The 14,350-nt window shown below is 32.4% G+C and overlaps 1 protein-coding gene across 3 annotated transcripts in view; it reads right to left on the reverse strand.

The window, feature by feature from the left end:
- Nucleotides 1-4,728: 4,728 nt before the first annotated feature.
- The window catches only part of LOC120068002 (HEAT repeat-containing protein 6), a 67,849-nt gene continuing 58,227 nt past the window's right edge, over nucleotides 4,729-14,350 (reverse strand). For 2 of the 3 annotated variants that reach the window (XM_039019661.1, XM_039019660.1), the window contains 11 exons: nucleotides 11,633-11,728; nucleotides 11,443-11,537; nucleotides 11,280-11,343; nucleotides 11,099-11,186; nucleotides 10,918-10,991; nucleotides 9,524-9,793; nucleotides 9,332-9,405; nucleotides 8,207-8,313; nucleotides 7,839-7,954; nucleotides 6,616-6,693; nucleotides 4,729-5,565 (listed from right to left, as the gene is read on the reverse strand). In XM_039019661.1, coding sequence (XP_038875589.1) covers nucleotides 5,353-5,565; nucleotides 6,616-6,693; nucleotides 7,839-7,954; nucleotides 8,207-8,313; nucleotides 9,332-9,405; nucleotides 9,524-9,793; nucleotides 10,918-10,991; nucleotides 11,099-11,186; nucleotides 11,280-11,343; nucleotides 11,443-11,537; nucleotides 11,633-11,728 — 1,275 coding nt within the window. In that variant the 3' untranslated portion in view covers nucleotides 4,729-5,352. Of the gene's footprint in view, nucleotides 5,566-6,615; nucleotides 6,694-7,838; nucleotides 7,955-8,206; nucleotides 8,314-9,331; nucleotides 9,406-9,523; nucleotides 9,794-10,917; nucleotides 10,992-11,098; nucleotides 11,187-11,279; nucleotides 11,344-11,442; nucleotides 11,538-11,632; nucleotides 11,729-14,350 lie in introns of those variants that run through there. The other variant, XR_005479066.1, reaches the window with a different exon arrangement.

Consider the following 14,350-nt stretch of genomic DNA (forward strand, 5'->3'; position numbering starts at 1 on the left):
TATTCGATATATCAAGTTTAAGATCATTAATTGTGTTTATGAGCATATTGAATAAACCTTTTTCAGTAGTATCTTCAACTTTTAAAAATTCTAGAAAATATTCTTCTATTATATTGGACTTGTTGAGATATCAACACACCTCAATATAAGAGACAGTTATTCTTAATGACTTACATAAGGTGTACAATCTAACATAACCAAAAAATATTCTGCTTCTTTAATTTCTTCAATAATTATATTTTTAATTTCAAGTCCTAATAGTTGTATAAGTTCATTTTGTATACTATGTCCAAGATAATGATAATGATTTATTTTTAATTTTGAATACGACAAATATGTTCTTGCATTATTGGATCAAATTCGGCAATCATTTCAATTAAGCTTAAAAAAATTCCATTATTTTCTTGATAAATTTTTTTATTACTTCCTTGAATGCTAAATTATTTTTATCAAGATTTTAACAATAGCAATAGTTTGTGTTAATACTTTATTTCAATGTTCTTTTTCTTTATTAATTAATTCTTGAATAGCTTTGCCAATTTTTTTTTTTTTTTTTGACATTCTAATTTATAAATCAACCCAAGCATTCATATTAGACATGTGTTCATTACTGGTTTTATGACTTTTAAACCGAGAACTAAGATTTTCCAATCATTAACTCTTTCATTAGCTAATTGAACTACATTAGATTTAGTACCAAATAATTTACAACAAAAATAATAGACTTTATCGAAATCCTTTGAGTAAACTAATCAATTTCTATATGTTTTTCGCCATTAGATAATTTTTAGTATCATGATATTAGAAAAATGTTTAGAATTTTTATCTTTTGGAAAAATTAAATGACTTTCTCTAATTGGATCTTTTTCTACCAATAAGTCAATTTTTTTAGAATCAATATTTTTTCATCTTCCTAGATCATATATATTATATTCATAATGTACCATACATGTCTCATTATCATTACTAATATTATCATTGTTTTCTTTTTTTCTAATATTACATGCTTATTTTCAAACATATAATTCTACTATTTTTGTTTCATTTTTTGATTTGTCAATACCTATCATTTTCTATTATTTCATCAGTTTTTTTACTTTTACTTCCAATAACAAAATTTTCGAGAGTATCTTTTTGAGATCCAATCAATTTTTCTACTATTCTTTTTTCTTGAGCTTTTTATGTCCAGATTCATATTTTTTAGTAGACAAATTGATATTCTAAGTATGCAAATATAAACAAATTTTAGATGTTAAAGTATTGAACTTACATGACGGGAATATAACCTAAGTATGCAAATATAACCAAATTATCTTAGAGTTGAGATAGATTTAGAGAGAGAAAATTCAACTTAAATTGAATCTAACCTACATACACAATATATTTATGACGGGAATTGGAAGGGTTTTAGTTTTGAAAAAAAAAAAAAAAGTAAGAAATATGAAAGATCTTGAATTCTCCCAACGTAAACTTATGAGACCTTTTTAAAATGGAAGCCTTAGGGGATCACCTCACTCGCCTATAGCATAAGCCGACCCTACTTTCAAAAGTGTATATTTAAGTACACTTACGTCTTTAAAAGGTTTCTACGAATTTTTTTTTTTAAATAAAAACCTTTAAATTATGTGCGCAATAGGTTAACTCCATCAAGTAAAAGCTTACACCATTAAATACTTAAATATGTATGAAAATCAACATAATAATACATTATGGAGTAAATGTGGTAGCTTGCTAGGTAAATAATAAAGTGAGGGCATGAGTTATCACAAAGATCCATTTAGAAATTTTTGTTAAGTATCTAAATTAAATAGACACAAATCACAACATTTGTATAATTTATTGACTTAATAAGAACTTGTTTAATACAACATATTTACAAATTTAAAAATGTGGATGACTAACCTTATAAGTTAGACAAAATTCAAATATGGGCTAATTCATTTTTTTTTTTTAAAAAAATAAGACCATTCAACGTATTTTAATTTTCTATAACAATTGTGAAAGAGAATAAAAAAGAAAAAAAGAAGTTTGCAATCATTTTGGTGTAATGGATTAGGGAACGAGGTATGTCAGATGGGGATGGGATGCCAAATGCCAATCAAATCAATACGTTGGTGGGTCAAAAAGCCGAAAAGGGTTTTCTTCTTTGTCGTTTAATCGCAGTGTCTATGTCTTTTTTTTTTTTTTTTTTTTTTTTTTTTTTTTTAATTTTTATATATATATAATATATAGTTTCTCATTATAATATGATGTATACTTATCATATAATAAAATATAAAAGGAAAAAAAAATGATGAATGAATCATGATATGTTCTTTCTTTCTTTCTTTTTTCTTTAAATGGTACAAAATACTCCTAAATTTTATATTTTGTATCAAAAATATTATTGAACTTTCAAAAATTTTAAAAATATCTTTAAACTTTAAAAATGTTAAAAAAATGTCATTGTCGTTAATTTTGGAAGAAAACCGTTAAAACTTATTTAAAAAATATTCATGAACTTTAAAAAAATTTCAAAAATACCCTTGACTTAGAAAAAAATAATACAAAAGTAGATTCATCGTTAGTATATGAACAACAATCATTAATATCTCATTGCAAAAATAACTTTAAAATAAAAAAAATTTAAAAAAGCTCCTACTCATTGTCTTTCATATAGATATTTTCATTTTTCTTACTTTTCCAATTCTTAGCTTACATCAATTTTCTCAGCAACCAAAATTTTAAGTTACAACATAAAATTTCACAAAATTTCAAAATAAAAACCACCCCTTAAAATATACCCAAATGAAATGTATTTTGCTATTAACACAAAAAATATAATTGGCTATTAATACACACTCAGCTACTAACGTCGACTTTGTTAACATTTAAATCCTAAAATCCCTTGGTACTTCACTTATTCTCTTTCTTCTTATTATAGTCCACATATTTTAAGTGAAATATGCAATTTTATTTATTTACTTATTTTAGATAAACAAATGTCAAATGATTACCAAAAGGGGGAGTAAGAGGGTATTGAAGTTGAGATGGGAGAATAAGGATGGAAAATAGAGAAGTAAGTCGATATTAGCAGTTTCTGTTCATACAACAGTAAGAGTACTTTTGAACTTTTTTTAAAGTTTGGAAGTATTTTTTAAACATTTGAAAGTATAGGGGTATTGTTGATACAAAACACTAATGGTTTCCATCTAAAACTAAAGATAAAGGTATTTTTTTAACTCATTTTGGAAGTTTAGGAATATTTTTGAAACTTTTGAAAGTTCAAGAATATTTTGATATAAAATACAAAGATTGGGAGTATTTTGTATAATTAAGTTTTTTTTTATTAGTTTAGAATTTGAAGGGGAGATTGAATATCCAACTTTAGAGAAGTTAATTTGTGACATCTACGCTGAAACTATACTCAAATTTGGTGTGTAGCCCATGGGGTTGGAATTACGCTTTTGAAGCCACGCACATGTTTGGGCAATAAAAATAATTTTTTTTGGAATAATAAACCAAACTCTTGGATTTGGAAGAATAGTTTTTAATTGAGTTTGAGGAAAATAAATCTCTATTTAGGCTTCATCTCTTACTACTTATTATTGGTCATTGATGATCATCATCAATTGCCACTAGCCAACTACTGTGATCGGCAACGATGCAGGTCGATTACCCTAACAGTCATGATGGTTGCGGGCTGCCACCAATAATTATTGATGCCTACCATCAATCAATTGTAATTAGCTTGAATCACAAACGTAATTAGATTGATTTTAATCATATTTACTTAAAATGATGAATCTTGTAAAATTTACTATTACCGTTGCCTCTACCTCTGAGGGTCAAGCAGTAACCGGTGATAGTAACAGTAAATTTGTCAAAATTGATAATTTTTCAACAGTAATAATAATAGTAATGGTAGCCATAACGGTAACTACAACAATAATGATAACGATAGGAGGTAATTCTCAAGTGCAATCAGATTGAATACTGTTTATTTATCAATCAGATTGCTATCAAATTTGGATGCGAAGCTCATGTGTCAGTACAAATGTAGAACGCAAGTAAACATTAAAAATAATCAAATGGGACTTACTTTTTTTATCCTCATTGATCCATTATGTTTTCAATGGGGGTAAATGTGGCCTTAATTTTAATTGACAACATAAAGAAAAACTAAAATTTAGTCTTTAAAAATACATATTATTACGTTTTTAAAGTAGACATTGACCTAAATATTTTTCCCAAGCGTGAAACATATTGTGAATCTGTAAATTTTTGTAATTTGTAAATATTTTTATTGAAAATGCATATCATAATTGATAAATTACAAATTTATTATTCAAAATTTTAGGTTTATGTCCAGCATAGTTCAACTAATTAATATGGGCTGATGATTAATGATGAAGATGTTTGTGAATTCAAATCCTCCCTTATTGTAATATATATATATATATGACAATATTTTATTTTATTTATTGTCTAATAAGTTATTTAATTTTAGAACGTATTTATCATGCTCATAAACTTTCAATTTTAGATCTAATAAGTCATTAACCAATTCAACATGATCTAAAATTCATGATTAATTAGACAAAAAAATTTGAAAATAATTGTTCTATTGAACCCAAAATTCAAGTTTATATTAAATAATCCCTTTAGTCAGAAAGAAAAAAAAGGTCGAAGTAACAATGATTAGAAGAATAGTCCACTAAATAAATGTGTTATATTTAGGGTGAAACATTTTTTAAAACACATAATAATAATTCTCACTAACATTATACATAATTCTACGAATCATAATTTATTACAAAATCAAATTTTATACATAATAAATAGACCAATAGAAAAGAAGCTACACTACAACTTTAACTATAATATTGTCTACATGACTTCATGAACTCCAAAAGGAGAGAAGGATCTTCATTGGCAAGTTGAGAAACAATTGAACTCAAACCTTGCAGAAACTACACAAACGAACAAAATACTGTACATCATAAATGAAAAATAAACATTCTCTTTCAGCTTACTGAGAAGGAAGGTTTCCCCAATCTGCCTGCGTACCCAGCTTAGCATAGTCTCCAAATTTTAACTAAATACTAATATTTCGCTGCAGAGTACCCCTTGGCCGATCCATATTCCATTTCCAATCAACAAGAACCAGATCTAGCCATGGCTCGTGCCAATCACGCCTTAAAACTTTCACTTAAATAACATCTTAAGGCGCATCTCATGGCTTACGCCAGTAGAACATTCCTCTACTTCCCATTCATTTCATCAGAGGGGATTGCATCTCTTACACGAAAGATGGTAACCGCCGAACTCTTTAAAATTGATAGAACAACGTACCAAGAATGGTAAAGTAATCTAGTGAATCCATTTATCCAAGTCCTCAAATCTCTGAGAAATTGCACTATGATTGCTGCTTGTATATACTTCAATCAGTGACCGTAAAGCTTTCGATATCATTTCTCTCTTCTGGTTGTTGGTGGAATTGTCTTCCCCATCACCACACCAGTTACTTCTCTCGCCAACTGATGAACAAAGTGCCTTGAACCATTCCTCAAGAAATGTTGCTTTCTAGCAAGGATTAGGATAACAATTAAGATAACTGAAGAAATAACATAGCTTACACAGCAGCTCAAGAAAATGTCAAGTGGGGTCTGGCTATATATGTATGAAAACATTATATGTAATATAGTCCATGTTGCAGTCCTACAACAGAATAGACTTCACAAGAAAGGATGCATGTAATTTAACCTTGAAATTAGGATACCAAAATAGCGAGTCTTGATACAATGACTTATGGAACATGTCTTAAATATAAAAGCAATTATCAGAAAACATCAGTACCCTATAGGTGCCACTATTAAGAACAGTTCAATCTTGCATTTGTTTAACATGAAAATTATTTAAGGAAGTTCTATGATATTTGAACGGTTGTTTCACATTGATTCAAATTAAAACCAACAAATTTCTATAATGCAAATTAATCAGATATAAAAATTCCACCCAAAGTAACTTCATCCATACATATTAACTTAATTTTTCTACATTAAACGTGTCGTAAACTACATTTTTACATTTCATATTTCTTCTTCATGTGGACAAGATTGGAAAGCTGTTCATTGTTAGTTGTTGGGTGGGGATTCTCTCTTTTCCCCTTGCTCTTAAGCTATTTCACTATGTCCTAATACATCATGTTTCTGATCAATATATTTACTTTATAACATTATGACTTTTTAACATTTTGGAAAAACTTCAAATGCCAACCCCCCATGCCAGCAAGATTCAAGAACACATTTTAATACACGAAGATGAATGGAAGTCCCAGTCCCTTACATGACATAGTTCTCAACCTCGATATGCAATGCATATATGTCTAATAATTTCCAGCACATCTGTGTATCTTCTTTGTACATAGTCTATCATTAGTGCACATTACATATAATTATCGACTTTATGAATGGTCATGGTTGAAGAATCTAAAAACTACAGAGTATAAAGTAAGTTGATATTCTACAATTAAGTAAAGAAAGTTATACGTATACTGATATACTGTATTCAGTAAAGGAAGGGAGCACAAGTTATCCCGATATACTGTAATCAGTAAAGGAAGTGGGCACTTACTTTGACCAGAAAATCTTTCAGGGGTTGATAGTCAGTGCTGGCAGCAAGACTTAGAACATGTAACATGGTTGAAGTCAGCTGTACACAACCAAAACATTAAGCAATTAAATAATAATTATCAAAAGAGGGAGGGAATATGAAAAGGACTCATCCAGATCCACATTAAAAAGTCATTGCCGTGCTTTTGAGTGTGTGTGTGTGTGTTTTTTTCTTTTTGGAATCAGAAACTTAACCTTTCATTAATGAAAAGAGAGTATTGCTCAAAGCCTCAAAATACAAGAAGCAAATGAGCGAATACAAAGAAACATAGAAACTAAGGATTAATAGATGCACCCGGATATCTCAACTAGGTTGACATAACCTTAGCATTGTTATCACATCCTAATACAAAAGAGAGATCCACTTGATATACTTAGTGAAAACATGATTATATAGGAAAAACAAAAGCATTCCAATTAAGACAAATATCTTGAAGTAATCAACAAAATATTTTGATTGAGAACTCCATAAGGAAGCAAGTAGATGGGTAGAACCAAAACGGTCTGACCAATCCATAGTCTTGTTGTGGAAAACTCTCTGATTTCTTTCAAACCAGATTTCTGAGACTAGAGCTTTAACTGTATTATACCAAAGTATTTGAGCTTTAGGAGAGAGTAGAGGATCAACCAAAACTTGAGACATTTTATTTAATAGCCTTTCCGAAGGCCCAAGATAAGTTGAAGAATGAAAATAACTTCCACCAACATTTGCTTGTATAAGAACATTCAAACAGTAGGATCCTAAATGCGTGTGTGTGTGTTGAATTCTTAAATTTGGAGCTAGCCATTCACCCCCACTAACAAACTTCAATTGGGTAAAAGACCAACTTTCATGGATAATATTGGATTATTTTTTTGAATCGACATGGACAATATTGGATTAAGAGGATGAATCTCATCCTTGTGGAAATTTCGGACGGATGACATAGCTGTTCAAAGAATAAAAATAGAGATGAGTGTTTTGGGAGTGAATTACATTTTCCAGCTTTCTTGTGGATGCCATTCACAAAATTTTCTGAAGCTTGTAAGAAAAGGTTTTCATAATCACCAACTTTTCTTTGTTGGTCCACGAGTTCACAGCTAAACCTCCTAATCCAAAGTACTCACTCAATGATAGAAATGAAAGTGCTAGTTTGTTTTAATGTAGTAGTATTGCTCGTATTGAAACAGATTCAAGGAATTGACCTGCTTCTCAAGTGCAACCTTATACTTGAAACTTGGAGCAAGAATATGATTTGATTCTAGGTTCTCAATTGTGTGCTCCAGACCTTGGACTACATCTGGAAAAGACTTCCCATAGCCTGCCAAAAATTAAACTTGCTTTTAGGTATCCGTCTGCAGAAGTTTCAATTTCCTTAAAGCCTGGGAAAAATTACAATAGTATTATGACTTGTTACAAGAACACAGTTCTCCTTACTAGCACCCAGCTCCCTTTCAAGAAATCTATCATGCAAGACTGAAACTAAGTGTAGAATGGACTTCACTAAGGTAGTCCATTTCCATTCTTACGTTCTCAGGCTAGCTGATACTGATAGTGAATACCTGGTACTTACCATACACAGAAGCTGGCACAGATAAAGCAGCAGCAGCTTGAATCCTCACCTTAAAATTAGAGGAATCACGTAATAGCAGCAAAAGAATATTGAAAAGTGATGACACCCTAGCAAAGCAGCAAAAAAGAGAAAAAATGATAATAAATAACGATGTCCTTCAGCCTGTGAATAAAATTCTTCATTGACAATAAAATGTTCAAGGTTACAAACTAAGAACAATTGTTGAGAATGAATTTAATTAATTTCTTTAAACACAACAATTTTTTTTTGTTGATATATGAAAAGATACAAATGCTCTAGACAACATCGTCCCTAGGAGAAAAAGACCAACCAACCAACCAAAGAAAAAGAAAAAGAAAAACAAAGCCAACATAGCAGCCACCAAAAGAAATGACCAACTAAAAACTCACCAAAACAGAATACTAACAAAAAAAATTGAAAACAACAAACTAACCAGCAAGAAACAAAACAAAAGTAATGAACTATTATAATTTATTTTATTGTTATCTAAGAGTAATTAATTGATCAGTTATTTTATTCCAAATTAACAAATAATAGGTCATTAAAATGAAGAAATAAACTTTTTTTAATAGAAATTTGTAACTTCATAATGAAAGCACATCAATTAGATGAGGTTAAATTTGATAGTGATTGAATGTGTAGAAGAAGCAAAGGGTGAAAGTGTAAAGTGAAAAGAAAAAACAGATGAAATTGTTTACGGAATGAGATTCTCCCATCTTTGAAGGAAAGATTTCCAATTTGAGGAGAATCCCACTACACTCGAAACCTATTCCTCTGATTTGGTAAGCAACAAACTTTTACTTACACGTCCATCCATTTATGGACAAATTTAGCACCAAACCTAAACCGCTAATTGCATCGATGATCTGAACAAATCTAAGGAGTTTGTCTAAGTATATTTTTTGAAACAACATAATTTTATCCAAACATTTAAGTCCTTTTTATCTGTCCATTTCCTGCAGTCACAACCCATAGTCCACAAAAATTATTGGACTGACCAAGAAGGGAAGTGATTCTTTAAATTTAAATTCTAAAATGTTGCAGGAAGTAAGGAATATCCACTGGTTACTTGACAACAGATTTACGTTTTAAATTCAATTTTACCTGTCCATGTCCTGCAGTCTCAATGTTTCATTTAAAAATAAGTTGCTTAATGCATGACAAACATTCCACTGGACCTGTTCAGCAAACGTTAGAATTTTTGTCATTGTGAAATATTTAGTGCCATAAAGACAAATGCACACGAAAGCAAACCTGACAGGATAAGGTAACTAAACTTCGCATGAAAAATCATACCTTCACATTTCCAGTTGTGATTCCAGAAATAAATGCCTGAACTATTCTCTCAAGAAAACTCGAATCGTAGAACGAAATCGTATCATTGAGTTTTTCTGATGTACATCCAGGATGCACTTTTGAATCACCCTTCGACAAGAGAACCTCAGAGTTATTAGCCACTGCATATAACCCTGAATTGCTTCTAGTCCTCTCACAGGGGGAAAGTAAACACGGAAACTTTATCAACCTTGAAAGATTTCCAAGAGCTCTGACAGCATTTGATTTAATCTAGTGGTACAAAAAATTGGAAACTACTACTGCATCAAGTGGCAAAAATCCATATACAATGTACTTTATACTAAAGACAAACAGATCAAATCTGTTGGTGCCTTTTAATCAAATGAAACTAAAACTCTGAAACCCCTAAATACCATAAAAATTTTGAAAAGAAAAGAAATTTGTTGGCAAAGTAATTCATAAAAAACAAGACAAATGCTACAAGTCTAGAGCTCCCCCAAGTGGCCTTGCATCCAGATTGTTTTTTGAAAAGGAAACAATAATATTTATTAAGAGACTAGCACTCAAAACATAATGAAACAAAATGAAAGAAAATATAGCAATTATAACCATTATGTCCTCTTAAATCACCAACTGATCCAAAAGCTTAAGCTAATAGGTGAAGGTAAATTTAATTATAATATCTCACTCTCCCCCTCACTTGTGGGCTTGAAATATGAAGAAAGACCCAACAAGTGGAAATCAATATAAATTGGGGAGGAAACAATGTTGCCGGGGTTTGAACACAGGACCTCCCTAGACCACCTGCTCTAATACCATCTTAAATCACCAATTGACCCAAAAACTTAAGTTAATGGGTGAAGATAAATTTAATTATAATATCTAACATGTCCAATTATAAGCATCCACATCGTCTTCTTTATTCAAAAGTAGACAAATTCCTCTTTAGACTCCGTGTTGGACAGAACTACATTACTTCCGAAAGGGGTTATCCTTTTTCCAGCCATCAAGTCTTCTTACTAGTTGGAAACCAATTTGGTATAAATTCAAAATCAGACTTATAGATGCCTTGATGGGGATAATTTGCCTTTTTTATAATAGTGTTGCAACTAAAAAAATCTCAACTGACCAAATAAACAACTAACCGCTAGTATACTAATCAGTTAGGACTAACAAACAGTGTAGACTAGTAACTAACTATTCCAGGATGTCACTTCACAATTCTGCAGATAGATGGCTTAGAATTTACATGCAATTCTTATTTCTTTTCCTTAGGGAGTGTGTATCCTTATCAATGTAACGTTTATTTATTTTTAGGAATGAAAATTGGCAATTACGTATAAAAGTTTAAAAAGAAGTTCTACAATAATAAATTAGCAAAGCCGAAGGTTTACCTTGTCTCCATCATTTGCTAGACGCAAACTGCTCTCAATTAATAGTGTTAATATATGAGAACGTTCTATTGAATCTAGAAAATAAAGAATTAAGTGTCAGAAAACCTTAACCCTATTAGTACATAACACTTGCAAGATTCCCAAAAGGTGAATTACAACTAGCCTGTTCCTATAAACCCACCTGTAGGCTGTCCTGAAGAAAAATCATCAAAAAAGCGCCGGATTGATTCGCATATATTTGCCAATGCCCAAGAGGCTGTCACTCTTACCTGAAATGTTTTAGGAATTATTTACATAAATAGATAAAGAGAAACAGAATATATTGCACGCTGTTACCAACGGAGGTTCATAAAGGCAGTTACCGAAACCAAAGAATCACAAGTATTGATCTGTACAGCATGGATGAACTTGTCAAGAATTTCTGCACTGTATCATTTAGATAGTTAGAAAAGGTCCACTCACCGTTTCAAGATGAAGGTAATGAAGAAAACATAAATGTTTAGCACACCATTACTTTAGAAGCACCTTTGAGAAACTTGAGGGAAACATGATATGACACCAATGGCACGACAAGCAGCTGACCTCACTGAAGGCACCTTGTCATACACTGCAGCATTCACCTTTGAAATAAAGCACATAGCTGTTTGAAAAATGATTTTATCCACCAAAATAGTATTCAAGAGTAGACTTCGGTCTCGTCCAAATGAAAGCTTACCACTGAAGACAATATATAGTCCTCCTTTTCTTTAGGGAGAGAGGAGAAAACAGAGGAAGTAATACCCGCGAAACATGTAACAGATGCTGCTCTCACCTTCCATAGGAAAAGAAGGTTATGAATCAATACTAATAAAGGAAAACTCAACACCTTGCACTTCACAGGATGAAAGTATTTTATATTTTATAAAGTTAAAAAGGACAGAAATGTTATTAATTTATGAAACATTTAGGCAGGAGAATGGTTTTTCAAGGAAACCAAAGTGCCAGTAAGCCTCATCGTTGAAAGCTGTATTTACTGACGAAGAGATCAAGTATTCAGTATGCTGTTTCTGAATTACTGACTAACAAGTGTCCAGGCTCTGATGGTTTACAACTGAATTCTTTAAAAAGTTTTAGCACATTCTAAAATGTGACATTATGAGAGTATTCCAGTTTTGTTTTTTAGAATGGGATTATCGACGTTTCACTTAATGAAACCTATATTTGCCTTATTTCCAAGAGATCCTATTCCCGAGCAGTTAGTGACTATATACCCATCTGTCTTACCCCATGTCTCTACAAGAGTTCCCTCCAAAAGATTATAAAAGATTCTACCATCCACGTTCACTAAGAACCCATCCACTTTTATTGATGGTAGACAAATATCAGATTTTTCCCTCATTGTTAATGAGCTTGTTGATGAATGGAAAAAGAGGAAGAAGAAGGGATATCTCATTAAGCTTAACATTGAGTCCTCCTAAATAAGAAGGCTTTCGACAAAGTGAATTGGACTTTTCTAAATAATATTCTTGAGGCCAAAGGTTTCATTCAACTTTGGAGAAAATGGATAAGAATCACTTCGGCAAACGTCTCAATTCTCCTTAATGGTCGCTTGAGTGGGAAGTTTAATGCCTCCTTTGACAAGATGATCCTCTCTCATCTTTCCTTTTTATTCTTGTTATGGATTGTTTTAGTCAACTCATGATACAATCGACCTCAACAAAATATGTAAAGGGGTTTGACATGAGGCACTTACAATAATCCTTATTTTATTTTTTTTTTCTATATAAGAAATAACCTTTCATGGAGAATAAAATGAAAGAATACGTGGGAATCCAAAAAAACCAGCCCACAAAAAAAAACAGGGAGCGCCTCTCCCCTGGTGATCGTATTACGATTAATTTTCTCGATTGAGTAGGATTAGGATAACTTTCTTTGGTTTATTAGAATTAGGATTAGTTTCTTTTATTAATTAGGATTAGGATTAGTTTCTTTTTCAATTCTCTGTAAACAGAGTAGTTGTCTTCTTGTATTGATAACTTTTAATTCATAATAAATATTTTGATTTTATTATTGGAGATTTCTCTCCTTTTTCTCTCCTCGGCTACATCAAGTAGCTAGGTTGTATTTCCTTTTGTAGATTATGTTGAAAATAGGGTTATTAACCTAGGGGCATTTATGTAATTGTGTAGGCCCCTAGGGTTTCCTACTATCTATTTATACGTTGTGTTCCTGTGTATTCAGTGTATCAAATTAACTAATAAGAAAGATCTTCATATCATGGTTTTTCTTCCTGTACTAGGGTTTCCACGTAACTGTGCATTGTTATTCTCTTTTCTTCTTCTATATTTTAACATGGTATTAGAGCTAGGCGACGAAACCCTAGCCATTATGGAAGAGAACCAACCACAGTCGTCTTCAACCGATGGAACTTCAAGTTTTGACATGAAGACAGCCATTCGAGCAGCCGTGAAGGAATGTTTTCAAGCAACCCTACAGGAGTTGATTTTTGCCGTCCAACTGCAGTCGATGGGAGCCGCCGTGCCAGACAGAAGCCATGAATCAGATCGAGGCCAGTCGTGCCTTCGACGATCGGACAGAGACAAATCCGATCGAGCCCAACCGTGGGTGGCTGCCGACCGCACCGTTCAAATCCTCCACGCCAGGTCAGATCGATCGTCGTGGAGCCACGACTAGCACCTCGCTCGAGCATTCCAGCCAGTCAAACCAGAATCCAATCGAGCCATCCAGCCGCTCGAACCAGCTGGTGCCACCTCGTGCGTCAGGCAGATACGAGAACCACCTGCAGCCACCGACAACATCTTTCTAGCCATCAGTGGATACTCCTTTTCCGGCCACTTGTGGCTCAACCCAATGCCCAGATGATGTTAGACAATGGTTGGCATATCTCCAACAACAGATTTCAGACTTGGATACGATGTTCGGCGCAAATCCCCAACCGGTTCAACCAGTCTATTCAGAGAATCCGGTAAATTTGTTCTCTATTTTGCCAAATGTTTCTTATTTATCTGGCTCGATGATCAACTCTGCAGGATTTCTTGTACGAGAAAAATTAAATGGCCAAAATTATTTCTCTTGGTCCCAATCGATCAGAATGGCCTTAGAAGACATCACAAATTTGGGTACTTGACGGGGGAGATTCCGAAGTCGGTACTAGGCAATCCTCAAGAACGGATCTGGAAAGGGTAAGATTCGCTGTTACGCTCTGTCCTCGTGAATAGTATGGAACCTCAAATAGGTAGACCATTATTGTATGCTGCAATCGCCAAGTACATCTAGGAGGTTGCACGGGATTTATACTCAAAGAGACAGAATGCCTCTCGACTATATACACTTCACAAGCAGGTCCATGAATGCAAACAAGGGTCCATGGATGTGACATCATATTTTAACAAATTATAAATGCTTTGGCAAGAGATGGGCTTGTGTCGAGAGA

Source organism: Benincasa hispida, chromosome 12 (genome assembly GCF_009727055.1).
Source record: "Benincasa hispida cultivar B227 chromosome 12, ASM972705v1, whole genome shotgun sequence".
Taxonomy (NCBI): domain Eukaryota; kingdom Viridiplantae; phylum Streptophyta; class Magnoliopsida; order Cucurbitales; family Cucurbitaceae; genus Benincasa; species Benincasa hispida.